General features: G+C 36.0%; 1 protein-coding gene across 1 annotated transcript in view; it reads right to left on the bottom strand.

Annotated features, from left to right (window-relative positions):
• UBE2K (ubiquitin conjugating enzyme E2 K) overlaps positions 1-24,751 on the bottom strand; it is an 81,422-nt gene that overhangs the window by 15,286 nt on the left and 41,385 nt on the right. Inside the window, exons 2-4 of the mRNA XM_082632961.1 lie at positions 18,483-18,576; positions 14,239-14,297; positions 8,641-8,723 (exon numbers count right to left, since the gene is read on the bottom strand). Coding sequence (XP_082489087.1) covers positions 8,641-8,723; positions 14,239-14,297; positions 18,483-18,576 — 236 coding nt within the window. The remainder of the gene's footprint in view (positions 1-8,640; positions 8,724-14,238; positions 14,298-18,482; positions 18,577-24,751) is intronic.

Here is a 24,751-nt window from a genome sequence, read left to right as displayed (position 1 = left end):
AAGCAACTCTATGCCAATAAAATGGACAACCTGGAAGAAATGGACTAATTCTTAGAAAGGTATAACCTTCCAAGACTGAACCATGAAGAAACAGAAAATATGAACAGACCAATCACAAGTAATGAAACTGAAACTGTGATTAAAAATCTTCCAACAGGGCTCCCCTGGTGGTGCAGTGGTTGAGAGTCCGCCTGCCGATGCAGGGGACATGGGTCCGTGCCCCGGTCCGGGAAGATCCCACATGCTGTGGAGCAGCTAGGCCCGTGAGCCATGGTCGCTGAGCCTGCGCGTCCGGAGCCTGGGCTCCGCAACGGGAGAGGCCACAGCAGTGAGAGGCCCGCGTATAGCAAAAAAAAAAAAAAAAAAAAAAAAATCTTCCAACAAACGAAAGTCCAGGACTAGATGGCTTCACAGGTGAATTCTATCAAACATTTAGAGCAGAGCCAACACCCATCCTTCTCAAACACTTCCAAAAAATTGCGGAGGAAGGAACACTCCCAAACTCATTCTATGAGGCCACCGTCACCCTGATACCAAAACCAAAGATACTACAAAAAAAGGAAATTACAGACTAATAGCACTGATGAATATAGATGCAAAAATCCTCAACAAAATACTAGCAAACAGAATCCAAGAGCAGATTAAAAGGATCATACACCATGATCAAGTGGGATTTATCCCAGGGATGCACGGATTCTTCAATATATGCAAATCAATCAATGTGATACACCATATTAACAAATTGAAGGAGAAAAACCATATGATCATCTCAATAAATGCAGAAAAAGCTTTTGACAAAATTCAACACCCGGGCTTCCCTGGTGGCGCAGTGGTTGACAGTCTGCCTGCCGATGCAGGGCACACGGGTTCGTGCCCTGGTCCGGGAGGATCCCACATGCCGTGGAGCAGCTGGGCCCGTGACCCACGGCTGCTGAGCCCACGCGTCCAGAGCCTGTGCTCCGCAACGGGAGAGGCCACAAAAGTGAGAGGCCCACGTAACGCAAAAACAAAACAAAACAAAACAAAAAAATCAACACCCATTATGATAAAAACTCTCCAGAAAGTGGGCACAGATGGAACCTACCTCAACATAATAAAGGCCATATACGATAAACCCACAGCAAACATCATTCTCAACAGTGAAAAACTGAAAGCATTTCCTCTAAGATCAGGAACAAGACAAGGATGTCCACTCTCACCACTGTTAATCAACATAGTTTTGGAAGCCCTAGCCATGGCAATCAGAGAAGAAAAAGAAATAAAAGGAATACAAATTGGAAAAGAAGAAGTAAAACTGTCACTATTTGCAGATGACATGATACTATACATAGAGAATCCTGAAGATGCCACCAGAAAACTACTAGAGATAATCAATGAATCTGGTGAAGTTGCAGGATACAGAATTAATGCACAGAAATCTCTTGCATTCCTATACACTAATGATGAAAAATCTGAAAGAGAAATTAAGGAAACACTCCCATTAACCACTGCAACAAAAAGAATAAAACACCTAGGAATAAACCTACCTAGGGAGACAAAAGACCTGTATGCAGAAAACTATAAGACACTGACGAAAGAAATTAAAGATGATACCAACAGATGGATATACCATGTTCTTGGACTGGAAGAATCAATATTGTGAAAATGACTATACTACCCAAAGCAATCTACAGATTCAATGCAGTCCCTATCAAATTACCAATGGCATTTTTTACCGAACTAGAACAAAAATCTTAAAATATGTATGGAGGCATAAAAGACCCCGAATAGCCAAAGCAGTCAAGGGAAAAAAACAGAGCGGTAGGAATCAGACTCCCTGACTTCAGACTATACTACAAAGCTATAGTAATCAAGACAATATGGTACTGGCACAAAAACAGAAACAAAGATCAATGGAACAAGATAGAAAGCCCAGAGATAAACCCACGCACCCACGGTCAACTAATCTATGACAAAGGAGGCAAGGATATACAATGGAGAAAAGACAGTCTCTTCAGTAAGTGGTGCCAGGAAAACTGGACAGCTACATGTAAAAAAATGAAATTAGAACACTCCCACACACCATACACAAAAATAAACTCAAAATGGATTCGAGACCTAAATGTAAGACCGGGCACTATAAAATTGTTAGAGGAAAACATATAGGAAGAACACTCTTTGACATGAATCACAGCAAGATCTTTTTTAATTCACCTCCTAGAGTAATGGAAATAAAAACAAAAATAAACAAATGGGACCTAATGAAACTTCAAAGCGTTTGCACAGCAAAGGAAACCATAAACAAGACGAAAAGACAACCCTCAGAATGGGAGAAAATATTTGCAAACGAATCAACGGACAAAGGATTCATCTCCAAAATATATAAACAGCTCATGCAGCTCAATATTAAAGAAACAAACAACCCAATCCAAAAATGGGCAGAAGACCTAAATAGACATTTCTCCAAAGAAGACCTACAGATGGCCAAGAAGCACATGAAAAGCTGCTCAACATCACTAATTATTAGAGAAATGCAAATCAAAACTACAACAAGGTATCACGTCACACCAGTCAGAATGGGCATTCTCAGAAAATCTACAAACAAATGCTGGAGAGAGTGTGGAGAAAAGGAAACCCTCTTGCACTGTTGGTGGGAATGTAAATTGATACAGCCACTATGGAGAACAGTATGGAGGTTCCTTAAAAAACTAAAAATAGAATTACCATATGGATCCAGCAATCCCATTACTGGGCATATACCCTAGGACAACCATAATTCAAAAAGACACATGAATCCCAATGTTCATTGCAGCACTATTTACAATAGCCAGGTCACGGAAGCAACCTAAATGCCCATCGACAGACGAATGGATAAGGAAGATGTGGTACATATATACAATGGAATATTACTCAGCCAGAAAAAGGAACGAAATTGGGTCATTTGTTGAGACGTGGGTGGATCTAGAGACTGTCATACGGAGTGAAGTCAGAAAGAGAAAAACAGATATCGTATATTAACGCATGTATGTGGAACCTAGAAAAACAGTACAGATGAACCGGTTTGCAGGGCAGAAGTTGAGACACAGATGTAGAGAACAATCGTATGGACACCAAAGGCGGGAAGCCGTGGTGGGATGGGGATGGTGGTGTGATGAATTGGGCGATTGGGATTGACATGTATACACTGATGTGTATAAATTTGATGACTAATAAGAACCTGCTGTATAGAAAAATAAAATTAAATTTAAAAAAATTTTTAGAAGAGAGAAGAGCATTGGCACAAGAAGAGAAAATAATATTCTTCTTCATCAGTAAAAAAAAAAAAAAGAAAAAAAGAAAAAGGAGGAAGCCCCCAATTTCTCCTAACATTATCATTTTTTTTAATTTGCCAGAAATGTTGGATACATGTATATCTATAACGGATTCAGTTTGCTGTACACCTGAAACACAACATTGTAAATCAACTATACTCCAATAAATTAAAAAGTAAATAAATAAATAAAATAAAATAGATAGCTAGTGCAAAGCAGCCACATAGCACAGGGAGATCAGCTCACTGCTTTGTGACCACCTAGAGGGGTGGGATAGGAGGGTGGGAGGGAGACGCAAGAGGGAGGAGATATGGGGATATATGTATATGTACGGCTGATTCACTCTGTTATAAAGCAGAAACTAACACACCACTGTGTAAAGAAATTATACTCCAATAAAGATGTTAAAATAAACAAATAAATAAAGCTACTATGATAGAAAAAAAACCCGACAACTTAATGAGCTCTCAGAAGAGTGAAGCTGGACCTTTGCCATGCCTTATACCCTATATAAAAATTAACTCAACACAGGGAACTATACTCAGTATCTTGTAATAACTTTTAATGGAAAAGAATCAGAAAAAGAATATATACATATATGTATAACGGAATCACTTTGCTGTACATTTGAAACTAACACTACATTGTAAATTAACTATTCTTCAATTTTTAAAAAAATCAGAAAAAAAAATTAACTCAAAATGGATCAAAGACCTAAACGTAAGACTAATTTTTTGCAGGGGGGCTGCGCCACATGGCTTGTGGGATCTTATTTCCCCAACCAGGGCCCCAGCAGTGAAAGCGCAGAGTTCTAACCACTGGACCTCTAGGGAGTTCTCAAGACTAAACTTATTATAAAACTCTTAGTAGAAAACATAGGGTGAAAGGTCCACGACACGGCAGTTGACCAAATGCAAAAGCACAGGCAACGAAAGAAAAAATAGAGAAACTGGTCTATAACTACATCAAAATTAAAAACTCCTGTGCAAAGAAAAAAAAATTTTTTTTAATCTTCCTAGGCAGAGAATACAGTCAATAGAGTGAAAGTCAATAGAGGGAAAGAATAGAATACAGTCACAGAATGGGGAGAAAATATTTACAAATCATAGATCTGACAAGGGAGTTAATATCTGAAATATATAAAGAACTCCTTCAACTCAAGAACAAAAAACAAACCTGACCAAGAAAGGACTTAAACAAGCATTTCTCCAAAGATGATATACCAATAGCCGATAAGCACATGAAAAGATGCTTAACATCATTAATCATTAGGAAAATGTAAATGTAACAATGAGATACCACCTCACATCCATTAGGACAGCTACTGTCAAAAAAACAGAAGATAACGGTGGCAAGGATGTGGAGTAATTGGAATCCTGTGCATTGTTGGTGGGAATGCAAAGGGACAGTTTATTCTCAAAACTGAAGGAAAAATCTAGAGCTGTAACTTTAGATTCAATTCGTAACAATCTCAATGAGCAGTTTTAAGTCTTCTGTATGTTTGAAAACTTTCATAATAAATGCAAGGGAGGTATTCATAAACCATTAAGAATTAATTAGCTAAAAAGAAACCTAAATGAAAAGTTTTTAAAAGCTGAACACAAGATCAATGGCAAACAGTGACAATGTTTTCATAATTAGCTGTAGTAAAATTAACATTAAAATAAAACTTATTCTTTTGGCCCTAAATACTATAGAAACTATAACATCTTTGATGGTATAAAGAAATGTGTACATTTTTTGACTGCTCTACATAAATTTTAAAATCTAAACTTGGTAATGTGAAAAAATATATAAACAAAAATACAACATTCTATTCCATTTATTTTGCTTTTCACAAACTACTGATTAAATTCATACTACATTAATATTTTTAGCATTTAATGTGTAAAATTAGCATAAATCTATTAAAAACAAATCCTAACAGGCAAACTGAAGTATGAAATTTCAAAATGTGTTAGCTAATTTTAATTAATCAGTGGATACAAATAAGTGAGTACTTTATAAATCTATCTTCAGTACATTAATTTTGCTCAGATCTCAAAAATCAGTAAGCACAGTTAATATGGCTAATATTCATTCATATGGACTAGGTGGGGCCTTTAATATGTAGAGTAAGCACTGAATTGTGTGTATTGCTGACTAACTTGTCTGTTAAGGATCTTCCAGAAAACCATTAATAAATAAATCTATGTTCATTCGAAACACTGAATGCTACTTAAAAATAACAGCAGCTTTTCTGTCATATTTTTTTGTTAAGGTATAATCAGAGTAAAATGCTTGACAGCTAGATGAATTTTTATACATGTACACACCCATGGTAACCACCATCTAGATCAAAATACGTAGTACTTCCAGCACTCAGAAAGCCTCACTCTTGCCCGTTATTCACGACCCTACCTACCCACCACTGTCCTAGTTTCTATCACACAAAATTTGCTGTGACTCATGTTGAATTTCATAAAATGAAATCATACAGTATGTACTCCTTTGTGTCTGGTGTTGCCACTCAACATGTCTATGAGAATCATCCATGTTGTTTGTGTCAACATGCTTTTTTTTTTTTTTACTGCTATGTAGTGTTCTATTGCATGATTAGAGCATTATATATCCATTCTCTTGTTTATAGACATTTGGGTGACTTGCAGTTTGAATAAATTTGCTATGAATATTCTTGTACAAGTCTTTTGGTGGACATATGCACTCATTTCTCTCGGATTTCTCTTGGATATATACCTAGGAGTAGAACTGCTGTGCCATAGTGAAGGTGTATACTTAATTTAGCTTTGGCAGATACTGCTGGTTGAGTGGCTGAACCACATTCTTACCAGCAATGCATGAGAACGAACCATTTACAAGTGTGTAGTGGTACCTGTGATTTGAATTTGCATTTCCCTGATGACTAATGGTGCCTTATCAACCATACAGATATTCTCTTAATGCCTGTTCGTGTCTTTTGGAAGAGCAGTATCAATGAGTGCAATTTTTATGTGTTGTCATTTTCTTCCCCAGGTAAACAGACACCTTTAGTCATAAGAGGTGTCGCAGAAAAACATCAGAAGATGGTTTCCACACAGGGTAAGTTACAAAGTTAAGAAATAACCCATACTAACATAAGTTGTTAAATATTAAAGGTAAATCACCATCCACATGTATTAAAAAAGACCAAGGTTAACAAACTGTTTTCTAAGATAACTGTTCCAAATTAGCCTAAACATTGACATTTAGATATCCACTGAATGTCAATTTACTTCAATAGAAGGGAGGGGGGGTGCTGACAAACCCATGGATATCTAATCTCACCTATTTTATCTGATGTCTCTGATATCTTTTATTATTTCAATGATATAGATATGAAAAGACTAAATTCAGCTATTTGACCTGCCTTAGGAAATGGGAATAGCTGATAAAAAGTGTTCTGATACAAAATTTCAAGTTCTCTATATACACCATAATCTTTCAACTATTTATAGGAAGATAATCAGAAGTGGTAGTACTGCTGGTTTAACTCTGAGCAAAAAGAGAAGACAGTGGAAAATTTTAGTGTGGAGTTTTGTTTTCAAAGGGGTGGAGGTTTCACTCCGTCTGCTGAGAATAGCCTGAGTAAAGTCAGAAGCAGAAGGACAGGCTACTGTAACCGTCCAGGCAAGAGGCAATGCAACTTTGGACCAAGGTAGTAGTAATGAACTGCTGCTAAAATGTTGGCGGTTTCTACAACAGGATTTGCAGATTTCTCTGGTATAAAGGTACCAGAGAAAGAAGAAACAAGCATCACGATGAAGTTTTGGCCTTAGCAACTGCAAGGACGTAGCTGCCAAAACTTACATGGGGAAGAAGTAAGTTTTGGGCTGGAGAAATAGTTCAGTTTCCAACATGTTTAAGTTTGAGATGTCTATTACATATTCAAGTATAGATGTTAAACAGGCAGCAGGACATGAGTCTAGAGTTCAGAAAATGTGAGTTGCTAGTATATAAACGGTGAAGTTATGAAATCAGATGAGCTCACCAAGGAAATGAGTATAGATGGAAAAAAGCAGACTTAGCCCTGAGGTATTCTCAGGTACAAAGCTCCAGGAGATGAGGGAGGAACTAGTTGAGAAGTCTAGGAGTGGGAAAAGGAAGGAGAGAACAGAAGAACTGATGTGCTAGAAACCAAGTGAAAAAAAGGACAATGTCTCTAATACGGCAAATTTTCATTAATATCACTGAACAACAGAGCTATAAAGGGTCTTCGAGATGACTTTATAGATAAAAACATGGAGCCACAGAAATTCAATAAATTGTGAAAAGTCACAAATCAAAAGAATGACAGAAGATAAAGTTAGGTCTAGTCCACAATGTTCAATGTTTAACAGTATGGAATACAGATCAAGAAACTGGATCCCAAGAGATGATCTACTGAGGGAGAGGCTTTACTCAGGTGTGCTATTAGAATGGAAAAACAAAACAAAACCAGCAACTCTTGTCTGTTTATCCAATTACTAAATATTGGATAAAATAAATAAATATACCAAGTGACCCATATGCTAAATGTTGTCATCCTGTTTCAGCTTATTCAGGTTCATTTCTTTCCCTTTTTTAACAAATCAAACACATAACTTATTGTTTTCTTCCACCCCAACATCTTTTTATATCTCTTGTCCTGGTTGTTCAATCCATACTGTTAGAATATGCCAGGCTCTAATCTAAGAGAAATACATAAAACAACTCATTTACTCTTCTCAACAGCCCTATGAAATAGGTATTAACCCCCAATTTTTTCCAATAAGGAAACGAAGGCAAAAGACCAGGTAATTTACTCAAGACCACAAAAATGAGTAAATGGCAGAGCCACGATTTTAACCTAGTGGTTAAACAGTATACTGCTAAGATAAAATCAGACAAAACATGTGAAAGCACTGTACAAATGACGATACCACCTACAAAGGTACTTCTTAGAATCTTAGAACCTTAATCGCACTCAATTAATACAACTTTTAACATTTTTGTTGTCTACATTCCATCCAAGTCAGAGCTGATTACTACAATACTTAAATTATTTTAGTCTTTCACAAATATCTTTCTGAGATAGCAAAAAATCAAATTTACCAAAACAACAAATAAAATCCAAGATTTTTCAAGATGGAAAGCTAGCATCTGACATTACCTAATCACTATTTAAATATAGATTCCAATTTCAACTGTAACATATTTTCTCTTATATACTTAAGAGACTTCATCTAGTTTTAAAATTATTGCCAAATAAAAGTATAATATATGCTTATGTTTTGAGGCAAGTACACATTTAACACTCTAAACAGTCTTAGAATTCGTATGAGAGAGCGTTGAAGGTGAATTCAAAATTTCTTACCATTGATCTTTCAGGATATCCAAACAAATAGCCCCTGTGACGGAACTAATATTAGGATGCCATATTTTAGTGATAAACCGGACCTAGAATATAAAGCACATTTGAGTTTTAAAGTACAGAAGTAAAACATATATAGTTTAAGTAGTACTATAAGAAAATGAAATCCTCGAGCTAAAAAAAACGCTCAAACTTACATCATTTTGCCTAAGTGAAGGGAAGGGTGTAGGAGACAAAGCATTCAGTGAGCCGAATGCTATCAATGACATACATTCTTTTTAAACCTTTTAATAAATGCTCAAAGAAACCCAACACTTAACTAGGTGTTTATAAATTACCTAGCATAGTGTTAGATGCTATGAGAAATTTAACATGGACTAAGATCCATTCAGGTAGATAAAGTAGTACAGAAAATCAAAATATAGATAGTAAATGGCAATTTTTCTGGAGTGAAGGGTGTAGAATAGGTTTGAAGGAAAAAGTAAGCAAAATCAGTACATGGGAACAGAAGTAGAAAGTGACTATAAGATTACTCCTGATTTTTTTGTAGCACTTTTTTTCTTAAATACATTTAAAATTTTTTTGACAAATATTTAAAGGCCTACTATTATTTGCCAGGCACTGAGGCTTAGAGTTTAAGAAATTTACCCAGTATCAAGTAAGTAGTTTGCAACAGAAGATACAAACTCACACAATCTAATTTCAGATTCTGAGTGTACTTATTTAAGCATGAAAGAATAAGAAATCAACAATGTGAAAATGCTAACTCTATCACATCACCTTGAAATGAAATCTACTTCATCAGCTCTTACTTATGAGCTTTTGGAGAAGGAATAGGAGGAGGAGGAGGAGGAGGAGGAGGAGGAGGAGGAGGAGGAGGAGGATTATATCTGACACATATATATGATAGTCATCTAAGTCAAAATTCTTTAACATTTAACAGATTAATTACTATGAACCAAGCTATGTCCTAGTACCTTGCAAAAATTAACTCATCAATATATGCTCTGTGATGAATTGGGAGATTGGGATTGACATTATACACTAATATGTATAAATGGATAACTAATAAGAACCCACTGTATAAAAAAATAAAATAAAATTCAAAAAAAACTATATGCTCCAAATGTAAGCTATTTATGAAAAGAAGCTAAAAGATTTATCATGCTTCCACTTCTCTCCTTGTGACTTGTCTATACTATCTGTTCTTAATTCCTCACATATTCACTCACTAACTTACATGCCATCTGAAAAAGCACTTCCAGTCACCAATGACTTCAAAACACCTAAAACTAATGGAGACTTTCCACTCCTTGATCCTTTTTAATTCTTAAAATAACCTTACTGCTTTCAATGATATCTACTTCTTTCCATCCACAGAACACCATGTCTTTAAAGGAGACTATCATTCTTCACCTGGGTTACCGAACAGTTTACTGACTTTACTGCCTTCAGTTTTCTTCCCTCCAATCCATTCTCCACACTGAAACCAGACAGCCCTTGAAAACAAACCTGATTCATGTCACTATTCTACTTAAGGCCCTTTAACGACTTCTCATTCCATTTATGTAAGCCCACACTGTTAAACTGATTCTAGCCTCACTCTCAAATCTCACATCTACCCTACATTCAATACAAGTGTTCAACAAGTCATATTTAAAAAAAAAATTTTTTTTTTTGCCTCAGGGCCTTCATACATTTCTTCTTTCAATAACACACCTCGATATCCTCTTCTCCTGGCTAACTCCTACTTACCATTTAAGTTTCAGCTTCCATAATCACTTCTTCCTGACCTGTCCCATAGCACCCTGTACTTTCCTATGTCACAGTAGTTGATCACACTTCTATCATCTCTTTCTTATTTGCCTGGTCTTCTCTAAAATGCATGGTGTCTATCCTGCTTAGTAGAGCATTCCAAGTATCTAAAGTGCCTCACACTGAATGAATGTGCAATAATATTTATATATATATTTTTTTTTTTTTTGGTTTGTTTGTTTTAATACTTTGGCGACGCCACATGGCATGTGGCATCTTAGTTACCCGACCAGGGATTGAACCGTGCCCCCTGCACTGGAAATGCAGTCTTAACCACCGGACCACCAGGGAAGTCCCGAGGAAAACAGAATTTTAAATTACTACTGAAGATGTCAGAAGGTTTACAATTTAGGCAGATGATCTAAGGATGTGTGAATTGTATCTTGCTTTTTAAAGAAGAATCTTCAATACATGATTCTCTGTAGACTCTACATGAAAAACAAATATGCTTATATGCAGGACCAAGGAAATTATTGAACTATTTCTTTGTACTACAATCTACAGTTAGAAATAAATAGCTTTGAATTTGCAGATAATCTAATAAAGAAATTAATTTTCAAGAGGCCACTCCATTATCTACCAGTACAGATGTAAGTAACTGTCCTGTAAGTAGTTCTTTGTGTAGTTTTACACTCTTTTATCTATTCCTCTCTTTGTCATTCTTTATCATCAACTATCCCCTTTCTTAGATTTTTCACTTCTTTCTCAACTCTTAATATTACCAATGGTAACCACATATACCCCATCATTCTACGCTCAATTCATATCCATTGTATTCATCACTTTCTCCCAGAGTACTACCATCCCCAACCTATAGCAACAAAAATGTACAAAGAACTTGGAAGGGATGAAGTATAAAAGTAACAAAGACATTTATTATGACCTACTTGAGTCATACTTGACTATGATTACAAAACAAATATGGGATGGTTTACAGTACTAAAATACTTATATGAATAACAATTCAAGTTTCCTTATTTTCACAAATGAAACTAATACTAGCAACTGTCTGCGTAACTTGACAACACTCATTAGCTTTGAGGAGCACTCAAAGAATTTAGAAACAAAATTCTTAACACTATGTACACAGTGTTACCAGACTGAAACAAAGGAAGGCGATGATTCTTAGTTATTTATATTGGTACACCATCATCAGTAACCTTATCTCCTCCCACAGGATGCAGCCTATATTTATGCACTCTTTAGTTCAACAAATATTTTACCTTCCACCTCATGGTAGACGTGAGCTCTATTTCCATCAGGAATTTCCAGTTTCAAGCTTGGAACTCAAGGAAGTGTCAACATTAAACCTGCTTTAACTAACTTATTGTACAAAAGAAAATGCTATTTTATTTTAAATATGCATGTGCAGAAGGGAAGACTCATAGAAGGCTATTAGCATTGGTATTTATACTCAATTTCATATATAAAAGTACTTACAACACAAAGGAAAAAGAGGAAAATTCACAACCTAATCTCCAATAGTAAGTTCGACAAATCACTGAGCTAGAGCTTTCCTAATTTAATGGGTTTTTCAGTAATATTACAACTTACTTTAAAAATAAAGTATGCGGGTTTCCCTGGTGGTGCAGTGGTTAAGAATCCGCCTGCCAATGCAGGGGACATGGGTTCGAGCCCTGGTCCAGGAAGATCCCACATGCCGCGGAGCAACTAAGCCCGTGCACCACAACTACTGAGCCGGCGCTCTAGAGCCCGTGAGCCACAACTACTGAAGCCCGTGCACCTAGAGTCCGTGCTCTGCAACAAGAGAAGCCACCGCAGTGGGAAGCCCACGCACCACAACGAAGGGTAACCCTGCTCGCTGCAACTAGAGAAAGCCCACGCACAGCAACAAAGACCCAACACAGCCAAAAATAAAATAAATAAATAAATTTATTTTTAAAAAAATTTCTACAACAAACACAAACTTTTATAAAAGGCAAAAAAAAAAAAAAATCAACCAGGCTTAAAACGTAGAAACAACCAAAATGTCCATCAATGGTTAAAGGGTGGGTATGTACAAGGGAATACTATTAAGCCTTAAAAAGGAATGACATTCTGACACAACTTATAATATGGATGAACCTTAAAGATATTATGCTAAGTGAAATAAGCCAGGTACAGAAGGACAAAAACCGTATGATTCCACTTAAATGAGGTACCTAGGGTAGGAAAAATTCATAGAGAAAAAGTGTAACAGTGGTTACCAGTGTGGAATACCAGGGAGTTATTGTTTAGTAGGGAAGATGAAAATGTTCTAGAAATGGATGGTGGTGATACACGCAAAACAATGTGAATGTGCTTAGTGCCACTAGACTGCACACTTAAAAATGGTTAAAATAGTAAATTTTATGTTATGTATACTTTACCACAATTTAAAAACATCAACCAGGCTTATCAGAAAATAGATATACATAAACAACAGAATAACAGGCACCTCAAACTGGTAGGTGACTCAACTTCACCCTGGAACTTCCACTGCTGTGTCTATTCTTAAATGGGGGACAACCAGTAGGCTGAATGAATGAATTCTGGAACATTTTCTGAGTGACTACTATCATATGCTCAAGGGACACTATACTTTCAGGAGCCATAGAAAATACAAAGGTGTATTAAGCCATGGGGTCTTTGACCTCAGGAGCACAAAAGCTAGTGAAAGATACATATCCCCAAATAATACAATACATTACTTGGTACTGTAATTGTGGTGGTACTATATAAATTATATAAAATGCTATTGGGAGTGGAGGGAGAAACATTTTGACAGGCACAGCGTAATGGAGAAAGTGATACTTTACCTAGACCTCAAAAGAAAAGTAGAATTTTAAATGATAGGGACAATGGTTCAAGTGAAAATGACAGGAAAGTGTGAAAGAATAAGCATTAACCTACAAACAGCAAATAATCTAGGCTGGAGAAAAAGAGACTCACATTGTGGGTGAGGGCAGCAGAAGATTAGGATGGAAAAAAAGACTAAGGTCAGATTACAGGAGCTTTTAAATGCCCAGCTAAGGAGTTCAGACTATTAACAAGGAAAGAAAAGAAACATGATCAAAACTGCACTTTAGGAAGATTTATAGAACAGCAGTGCAAAGAATGAATAGTACGGCAAAGATGAAAGGGTGATTAAATAATAGGCAAAAGAGGTAATAAAGCTGAATAAAGCAGTAATAAAGCTGAATGCCTAAACTAAAATGGTGATGACAGCAAAAGTAAAGACATAAAGGAAGCAATTCAGTCAAAATATAAGTTTAGGTTAGTTCCCCTTGTTATACACAATCCTAGATTATTCTGTTTCCTCTTTTAACATTCATCACAGTTGCAATGATTTGTTCATTTTTCTCCCCCCACTAAAACATGAGCTCCATGAAAGCAAGGACAGCAGTGTAAGTCTTACGTATTGCTATATTGGCACAAAGTACTCAAATAATTGTTGAATAAATTCAGAGTACTCTCTTCCCTAAAAAATATACTTCTCTGAGGCAAATAAGGACTTGGATAAGGATCCTCTAAATTTGGGAACACTATAAGTTTTTCCAGACCTAGAATTTAAGCCGTTGTCAGATACACATCCTATTCCTGTCTAAAGCTATTACTAGCTGCCTCTGAGTAAGCTTACTTTTCATTCTAATTCCAGAAGCAAACCATCTGTCATTACCTGACATCTTGTCCATGCTAAATTTACACAGTAAACTAAAAAATTTGTAATTTTAATAAACACTAAAGTACATATTAATTAAACGAGCCAAGAAATATAGTTCATGCACAAAAATAGGCTTACAATACCTTAGGGGGATTAAATGGATATGTTTCTGGTATTTTAATCTCTAGTTGATATCTTCCTCCTAAAAAATGGGGAAAACAGAAAGTTAACAGTGCTGCTCACCTCCAATATGTAAAGCCAGATATAGTGATAGAACTTTTCAAAACATATACTATTTTATAGTCAATTACAACAGATTCATTTTAAAGCTGAAACCCAAAAAGGAAATAAACAAAAGCACTAGTTTTTAAATTAAAGGTTATTTAAAGCATACAGAATACCCATTTTAAACAACTGGTATTAGTTTATCAGTGAATAATTGGAGAGATGGATGAATACATTAAATCCACAGACAATCCAATGACAAAGACTTCACTGGAACAATTACGTAGCACAGGTTCCATCTCCTTTTGTTTCCTTTAGTCCACACTGCGAAGAGTTGCTAAATAACAGGAAAAAATGGAAAGAAAAAAGGAAAAGAAGAAAAAAAGAAAGAAGGTAGGGAAGTATAAAGGCATAGGTGGTACAGAGAAAAAGGATACACAGATTACGCCAAAAACTGAAAAATCTACTTCTAGCTGGCTCTCTCAAATGCAAAAATGTCCCAAAGTTTTAATCTGGGACATTAAATTAAATGCCAACACTTCTTGTTAAAATTTAAAAAACAAAATTCAACAGTAAAACAAGAGGCAGGAATAAAGACAAAAACCTAGTCTCTTCCTGTAAATGGGTATACAAAGAGACTGTTCTAACCAGTAACATATAAACAGTAGGCAACATTCCATATTGGTCTGAAGTTATCTTGAGCAACTAGCAGCTAAATAAGTAATTTTTTTTAAGTTTATCTAGCTTCCCATAACTAGGATATTAAAGGGAGAGGATAACTGCTTCTCAGGAAACTCTGGGGAATCTTGCACTGGATGGCAGACTGGATTTGAATCCTACCTCTACGGAACCTTCCAATTCTAAGATTTTATGATCCATTACCAAAGAATATTTATCATTCCAAAATACAGCAAATAAAACTGTGCTAGTGAAATATTTATATATGAAACTAGGCCTGGATTTGCTTCAAAATAATCAAGGGATGAATTACATCAAAGACTGGCCATGAAATGATAGTTATTAAAGCTGGCTGATGAGTGCCTGGAGGTTTTTGCCTTCTGTATATATCTGAAATTTTCCATAATAAAACGTAATAAAACAAAAACAGTAATTGTGCACTAGGAACTCTACTGACTTCAAAATTCCGACACTCAATTCTCAGTATATCCTGCCACTTTCTCCATTGTTAGAACAGATGAATGTGGATCTAAGAAAAAAACAAAAGAGCAATTCACTTGGTACCACTTTCTTCAAGCCCTTTTGGTGCCAATTCTTCTTTTCTTGCTTATTCCTTTTAATAGAATCCCATACTGACTAATGCACAAGTTGAACTAGATGCCTGAAGCACATAGAATACAGCAGCAGTGAAATATAAAAGAAAGAAGTCAAAAAAAAAAAGAAAGGAAAAAAGACAGGTAAGAGAAGAGTACCTCAAGAAATTTTTGTGTATACAGAGATAACTGTTTATATTCAGAGTTATAAATGCTAGCTTCAAATATAGGTATAATAAATTTAACCTGAGTAATGTGTACATTCTTCTTTTTCCTTCCTATGAATCTTACTTTTTTCATTAAGTTCCAAATTACTGTCTCTATAACCTTTCATATAAAGTTTTTCCTTCTTGAATGTCCAAAACAATCTCTTAAGAGCAGTGTGAGAGCCCTGAAATACTATGTAAATAATGCTGGACCCCAGAGTTCCCCAAATCCTATTTCTACTCCATGTGCTATTGGTATGCTCTGTCTTGCATTATTTGACAACTTCAATATATAATCAATACAGCATTAACCACAGCATTATTTGATATATAATATCAGAGTAACACAACTAAGGGAGCTTTATGATAACTACATTATTATTATCATAACAGCTTTCACTATAAAACATTTACTTCTTGAAGAACAGCTTTTACTACTACACGTTTATAATCTTTAAATGGGGAAGGGATGAATTTTTCAAAAAATACCAAGAATGATTCCCTAAATTTAAAACAACTGTTAGGTACAAAGCCTCAAGAACTAAATTGTTCCTTTGCCACTGAGCCATTAAGGCAAAAGAAGAAAACATGTCCAATATGGTCATTTTAACTCAATCTGATTACTTTTAACACTACATAAAATAGCTACCTGATTTCTTAATGATGTTATTAACAACTTAACATTCCACATGTAAACTTTTGCCCTGGCTATTGAGATAAAACAACAACAACAACAACAACAAAAACCCTCAAAATAAAAACCCCTCAAAGGTTAGCAAGAGTCCTGAGATAAATATTAGCAAAATATTTTACCCCTGTTCGTATTTCAAAAAAAAGTACCTAAGTTTATGCCCTCGAATGTGCTTTTCTTAAACAAAATGAACAACTTCAATAGTTTTATGATAAAAAGAATACAATTTAAGTTAATCTACTTCAAATATATACCCAAGAAGCATATTAAAACTCATCTTATCAAACATTAATGTCTCATTTAGTGGCAGCAGCAGACACAAGCACTTAAAAATGACCAAACTTGTTTCTAACCAATGAATGTGGTATAGTTATAATTTAATCACCCTACAAATAAGTATTGTCCATTTTTTAAAAAATTCATGTACCTTTATTAAGGGTTGCTAAGAAGGTAATAAACATTCTGCCTAGATCAGGAGATCTCTTGTTTATAAATATCAATTTACTGGAAGAGCTCCATGGTGATAATGCTACTGCCCTACTATCTTTCAAAAATACATCTAAACAACCTAAAAAGTAATTCAAGAATATTTATAATGTATACCTTCAAGAAGAAGCTTGTATATCATTACAAACAATATCTGCTATTAAGGACGAACTTGATTTTTATAAGATAACTGAAGATCTCTTCTCCATCTAACAACTGTCAAAAGGACTAAATGAATAGCATCCATGAAAGCATCCAGATGAGGCCTGGCATACAGGAGGCACTCACAAAACAATATACAAAATTAAATAAGTCTAGAAATGGCTCATATGAACTGTAAAACAGAAAATAAAATTTTGTCATTTAAGATTTGGTAGAATGTGCTAAAGACATTCTAGGGTCTTTAAAACTTTGAATGAAAACAGAAACACAGTCTAGAACGTTGAATTTTTCTGAAAAATTTTGGGTAACTGTTCATTACAGAATTGTAGAACCACTACATTCAAAGGAGACATAACCACCACTTCCAATATTCAATCAATCCTGATTTATTCAAGAGCAGAAAGTGATTAGAAACACAGGCTTTGGAGTCAAAGGCTATTAGGACTCAAATCCCAGCTGTGCTGCTTAGATGTCTTAGCCAAGTTACTTAACTTTCCTGAGCTTAAGTTTCTTCATCTATGAAACAGTGATAACCGTACTTACCTCATAAGATTTGTTATAAGGATTGAATGAGAAAATACACGTAAACCTCTAACAAGTAAGAACTCAGTAAGTGCTACTACTACAAATCCCGTGACATGATTTCCTTTAAACAAATATTTGAATGCTTATTATATGCAAGAATCTTGGTTATGCTATATAATCCAAATTTACAGTAACACTCACTACTGAGGATCTGCCTAATGAGGGAATAAAAAGCTATAAAGCTTCTTTCTCTATCTTACCACCCAATTCCATGGTCTAAAGTAGCTATAGACTTAGTTTGTAAACAGAGTTCAGCAAAACTGCCTCCTTTCTATATGTCTTAAAACGATCACTCAAAGCTTTCCTGAATAACGAAAATTAAATATTTGGAATACAGCCTGTATGAAGACATATGAGTAAATTACATGCTAAATGACAAACAGGGGAGAGAAGTTTTTCTTTAAAAATTAACATAAGTCAGAAATTTAAGGCAAGGTTTGTTTACAGATACCATATGAAGGGTAACTGAGAGTCCATATAAGTTAAAGGCTTAACATGCTAGATGTTTTACACTGTTAGATTCTAACATAATATAACCTGTAACTTGGCTCTTTGGAAAAAGAAAAAAATTAGCTAAAATTCAGTAAGAAAAATCAGTCTAGATAAGTATCTAAATTTATTATTTAAAAACTGCTGTATATATCCTTAAGCCAAATGAAGTTACCTTTCACGTAGTTTATAAATGCTTGAGATTATTCTGATTTAATGTTTCGGACAAGTTCTAATACGCACAATATTTTGATACAGAAAAAAGTACTTGCCTTCATATGGTGTGTCTGGAGGTCCTGCTATTTCTCCTCTTAATTCTGTAAAATTCTCATCTACAAGATCTACTTTAATTTGATTTTTGCTCGTCTTAAAAATAAACAGAAAATAAATGTTAGTTATATCAGCAAGAAAAAAGCCTATTTTTATTTAAAGTATTACCTATAAAAAATTTTGAAACACGCTCTTTCATAAGCTTATCTGCTCTAGTAAAAATAATAGTCTGCTTTTCTAGAACGTAATTAGCCAACTTGAATATTTAAAACAAAAATACTAACAAATTTTAACTGCAATGTTTTTAATGACATAACACCACTTTGAACAATAGTACAATGTCTGGTTGACTTTACAGGAATGTTTAGAGAAAACTAGCAGACACCTTTATTTTATATTTGCTGAGTTCATGTGTGTTAGGTCCAAAGTGATAATTCTACTCATCTGTAGATGAACTCTGCAATTCGATACCCCCGGGCTACATGGGTTCTAGCCCAAACAGAAAATTCAAGATCATTAAAAACTATTTAGGCTATAAGCTCTCACTTAAATTTCTAGATGTTTAGGTTAACTGGAATACTACACCATCAACCAGGATGATGAAAGCTCTAACTGTCTAATTAATATCGCTTTCCACAATAATTCCTAAAGCCTAAATGCCTCAATAGAATCTTCTAATTCCTTCCTCAAACTGTTTTTCTGCTTAGTTTACTTCAATGGCAATTACTTACTTCTCAAAACAGATTTTTATATTTATCTACATCTACTTATCCTGTACTTTACACTTCTCAAAGTACTGTCATATCAATATTATCACTTCAATCTCTCAATAATCTTTAACAATCCATTCTCATAGTAAACAGTGATCATGATTCAGGAAACCCTCAAGTGGGATTCACTTTAACGCTCCCAAGTACCTGCCTGCAAATAGGCTCTCTGCTTACATTATGTAACCTACCCCAGTATGTTACTGGTCTATTCACCAAACACAATGATCCTCCCCTTTTCTCAATTTTTTAAAACATAAATCCTTAATATACAAAGCTTTCCTTTCATTTTTTGGTTAGGATTTTTATATTTATCTACATCTACTTATTTTGTACTTTATACCTAAGTGACACATGTACTCTTATGAAAGAAAGCCCCACAAGATTTCAAAAGTAAATTTTTGCTTTTGAACCCACCTTCTTAAACTTGCTTACTGGATGGAACAGTGTAAGAATTATTGTTTTAAGGTCCCTGACTTCCTCCCCTCACCCCCAGGAGAAGACACCATCATTTTCACTTTCTCTGTACTAAACAGTTTAGTACCGAATGTTAAGTACAGAAAAAATACATAATTTAAAACTCAAATTTTTAAGATCTCATGACTCCTAATTTATCTTATCTTTTAATAAGAACGTAGGATTAAAAAACTTACTTTATGAATTTTAACTAGTACTGGTTTATTTCATAACCTTTTTCTACATTTGGGATTAAAGTATTTCGTATTTTTCTGAGGATAATTTTACCCCAAATTAAATTTAATTATAAATATGCATAATGGGGAACTTCTTCCTGTGCCCTAAAAAAATCATTATCATCCTTGGTATTTTCAGAAGAGGATGAAATGTACAATTTTAGTAATGGTAAAATACTTTTTCCAGTAAGCACAGGAATGAATAATGTTAAAATGAAAATCACAGGCACCAGACGTTCGTTCACTGACCAATTTAAGAAGCCCAAAGTGTAACTTACAGACATCTATTTTTCTCCCCTACGATTTCTAAGGGAAACAAGAGTAACCAAATCTTGCAAATCGTGAATGCTTTCAAAGTTCTCTATAAGGTTCCCACAATATCCCCTTCCCCAAAAGAAGTAAATAATCCTAAAATGGCAGGATACTAAAGGACACTTACTACACTGAAGTTTGAGGAAGGGTAGAAAGAAGTAACAAATTAGAAAAGCTGCCTTCTAGATTGCCCCCAACTGTTTGTTTAGTAAAATGCTAAGTAAACAAATATTAATAAACAAGATTACCTCTGTCCTCATTCCCCCAAAATTGTAATTCAGAGAAAAGTGAGTCTTTTTTTCACTCTAGGGAAAGAACACTATTCGTGTATGAAAAATTTACTAAAAAACTCAAGAAAATACAATCACCATGATGAATCCCATTATAAAGAAGTATTCTATGTTCTAGAGTAGGGTTTTTATCCACATATAACCAAAGATAAAAAGAAAATGGAAAGTTAAAGACAGATTTTTCACAGCTTAATTTTTCCATCACGCAACAATTATCATTACATCCATACTTTAATTCAAACATCCAGTATTTCCACAATCCAAAACTCCAACTCCACTGCCCACACAAAATAACTTAAAATCCCACTTTAAGACTCAAGAACCGTAAGGGAAAAAATGGAAAACAGAAAAATGACAGTATTTTAAAAAATCATGGCCTTGGGAGTGAGACAGATGTGAGGTGATTCCCAGTTCTGCCACTTATTTGTGATGTTAATTCAGGTAAGTCACCATCTAACTCTCAATTTTATTATTGTAAAATGAGAATACACCTCAGAACTAAATGAAAATTTCCTGGATAGAAGTAGCATAGTTACCCTTCTCCTAACACTATTAACTACAAAAACCTTTGATTTCAAAGCCGTATTTTATAAAATTTATTTCACAGGTCTGTTTCCAAACTAAGAATGGAAACTAATTTCTAAAAATAAATAAAATCATGTGTTTTTGATTTTAATGACTGCAACAACCAGGGAGGCTGAGGCTTTTGGATGAAACCTTGAACTGTTTTATTACTGTACTATTTTTTCTAAGGACAGTTAGAAAGTTGCTTTACTATACTTTCTTCTCCCAACGTATCTAAACACACAGTGGGACCTCTGGTAGTCGTGATTTTTCTTACGTTTCCTTGCGGCTCCAATGCATTTCCAACACATAAAAGGAAAAGAGATGAAAAAAAGCTACAGCTCCTAGTAACAATTTTTTATTAAATATTTTATTAAGATATAACATGCATAAAGTATGCCAAACAGTACATAATGCTGAAGTTAATTTGGAAGTGGTAGATAAACGAACATTACTGCTAATAAGCAACAGTGCAAAATTTAAAGCAATTCTAGTAGATTCTCAAGGCCAAGTCTCTTGATGAACTGACATCATCATCATCACAAAATTCTTTCAAATAATTCCTGGGATCTACTACATGCCAGAAAGCAATCTCAACTGTCAGTGAAACAACTAAGTGACAAAACTAAGTCCCTGCCCACTTGGAGCTTACATTCTCCTGGGAAAAACCAAAAATTGATAGATTTTATTGAGAAAGCACTAAGTATAAGCTACTGTTGTTTAACCTGTTTACAACATACTACCTATGTGACCTTGAGCAAGTTAACTAACCACTCCATACCTCAGTTTCATCCTCAGTCAATTGGGAATTATAATAGTACCTACCACATACAGTTCATGGGGGAATTTAATGAATACAGTATTAATGCCTACCAAATAGTAAATGCTGAACGTATAGTAGCCATTTAACACTTCAGTATGTTGACTTTTGATAATGATGTTGGAGCAGAAAACTTCTACATAAAGCAAATATTATACTTTAAAGGAATAATTTATCACTTTAGCCTCTCTTCTATTTATTCTGGAAAAAGTTTTCTAAAATATAATTTAAATCCAAATTTCAGATAAGCAAATATAATTCTAAATGACCCCTAAAGTTATAGATAATTCTCATATGCTATTAAAAAAACTATTAATTTGTTTCCTAGTCAAATCACTACTACCAAAATTCAGGAACATTGCTCATTATTATCATGTAAATAAACGTGAAATTCAATTCTTCCTCATTTGTTGGAAATGAGGCTTAACACTTGCCATTACTTTCTCATAATTTAACATAAATGACTTATGTTTCCCCTACTATTCTAGGGCCCAAGAAGAAACATTTCCACATCCTAAGCAGTTAAAAACCTGAAACGTGGGACATTCACATTTCCAAAGCAGGGCTGACATGGAAACTAACAGACTAGAAGAAAAATGGGAAACTGAGGCCATGGGGACACATTAGTGGTCCTTACTAAAAAACAAATTCTAGACCAGTGCTATCCAATAGAAATATAACATAAGCCACAAATGTATTTTTTTCCAGTTATTCATAAGTGATTGTATTTTTTTTAATTGAAATATAGTTGATTTACAATGTTGGGTTAGCTTCTGGTATACAGCAAAGTGATTCAGTTATACATATATATGCTTTTTTTTAATGGTAATTATATGACCATTTCTCTTTTTCTTTTCTTTTTTTTAAATTTATTGATTTATTTTTGCTGTGTTGGGTCTTCGTTTCTGTGCAAGGGTTTTCTCTAGTTGTGGCAAGTGGGGGCCACTCTTCATCGCGGCCTCTCTTGTTGTGGAGCACACGCTCCAGACGCGCAGGCTCAGTAGTTGTGGCTCACGGGCCTAGTTGCTCCGCGGCATGTGGGATCCTCCCAGACCAGGGCTCGAACCCATGTCCCCTGCATTAGCAGGCAGATTCTCAACCGCTGCACCACCAGGGAAGCCCATATATATTCTTTTTAAAAAAAATATTTATTTAGTTATTTGGCTGCGTCGGGTCTTAGTTGCAGCAATCCGGATCTTTAGTTCAGCATGTGTGATCTAGCTCCCTGACCAGGGATCAAACCCAGGGCTCCTGCATTGGGAGTGCAGAGTCTTAGCCACTGGACCACCACAGAAGCCCCCATATATATTCTTTTTCATATTCTGTTCCATTATGGTTTATTATAGGATATTTAATATAGTTTCCTGTGCTAAACAGTACGATGTTGTTATCTATTTTATATATAGCAGTTTGTATCTGCTAATCCCAAACTCCCAATTTATCCCTTCCACAACCCCTTCCCCTTTAGTAACCATAAGTTTATTTTCTATGTAAGTCTGTTTCTATTTTGTAAATAAGTTCATTTGCATCTTTTTTTGGGGGGGGGGGCGCATGCAACTTGCGGGATCTTAGTTCCCCAACCAGGGCTTGAACCCGGGCCACCTCAGTGAAGGCACTGAGTCCTAACCACTGGACCTCCAGGGAATTCCCCATTTGTATCATTTCTTTAGGTTCCACATATAAGTGATATGATATTTGTCTTTCTCTGACTTACTTCACTTAGTATAATCTCTAGGTCTATCCATGTTGCTGCAAATGGAATTATTTCATTCTTTATATGGCGGACTAGTATTCCATCATGTGTGTATATGTATATGTATATGTATATGTATATACACCACATCTTTTTTATCCACTCATCTGCTGATGAACATTAAGGTTGCTCCTTGCCGAAGAGGCAAGAGACTTTTTCTTCCCTCTTGGTTTCCTGGTGCGCTAGGAGAGGGGATTGAGAGCGCTGCTTAAAGGGGCTCCACGGACGGGCGCGAGTCGCGACTGAAAGCGCGGAGCCCAGTGACGGGCGTGGGACGCTGGGCCTGCTGCTGCCGCCGCCGGGGGGCCTGTGTGCGAGCGCGGGTCGCTGCCCACACCGCCCTTCCGGGAGCCTGTGCAGCCCGCCACTGCCGGGGTCCCGGGATCCAGGGGCGGCTTCCCTGGGAGAACGCGCGGCGCGCCTCGGGCTGGTGCAGCGTCACGCCGACCTCTGCCGCTGCGGGCTTGCCCCGCACTCCGCGCCCCTCCCTCCCTCCCGGCCTGAGTGAGCCAGAGTCCCCGAAGAGGCTGCTCCTTTAACCCTGTCCTATCTGAGCGAAGAACAGACGCCCTCCGGCGACCTACACGCAGAGGCGGGGCCAAATCCAAAGCTGAGACCCAGGAGCTGTGAGAACAAAGAAGAGAAAGGGAAACCTCTCCCAGCAGCCTCAGAAGCAGCGGATTAAAGCTCCACAATCAACTTGATGTACCCTGCATCTGCGGAATACATGAATAGACAACACATCATCCCAAATTGAGGAGCCAGGAGTCAGTGCTGTGCCTCTGAGGTGGGAGAGCCAACTTCAGGACACTGGTCCACAAGAGACCTCCCAGCTCCACATAATATCAAACGGCGAAAATCTTCCAGAGATCTCCATCTCAACACCAGCACCCAGCTTCACTCAACGACCAGCAGGCTACAGTGCTGGACACCCTGAGCCAAACAACTAGCAAGACAGGAACACAACGCCACCCATTAGCAGAGAGGTGGCCTAAAATCATAAAAAGTCCACAGACACCCCAAAACACACCACCAGACGTGGACCTGCCCACCAGAAAGACAAGATCCAGCCT

This window comes from Mesoplodon mirus (genome assembly GCF_964341445.2).
Source record: "Mesoplodon mirus genome assembly, chromosome: 2".
Classification (NCBI taxonomy): domain Eukaryota; kingdom Metazoa; phylum Chordata; class Mammalia; order Artiodactyla; family Ziphiidae; genus Mesoplodon; species Mesoplodon mirus.
The sequence above is the reverse complement of the archived record's forward strand: the minus strand, read 5'-3'. Positions and strand labels throughout refer to the sequence as shown.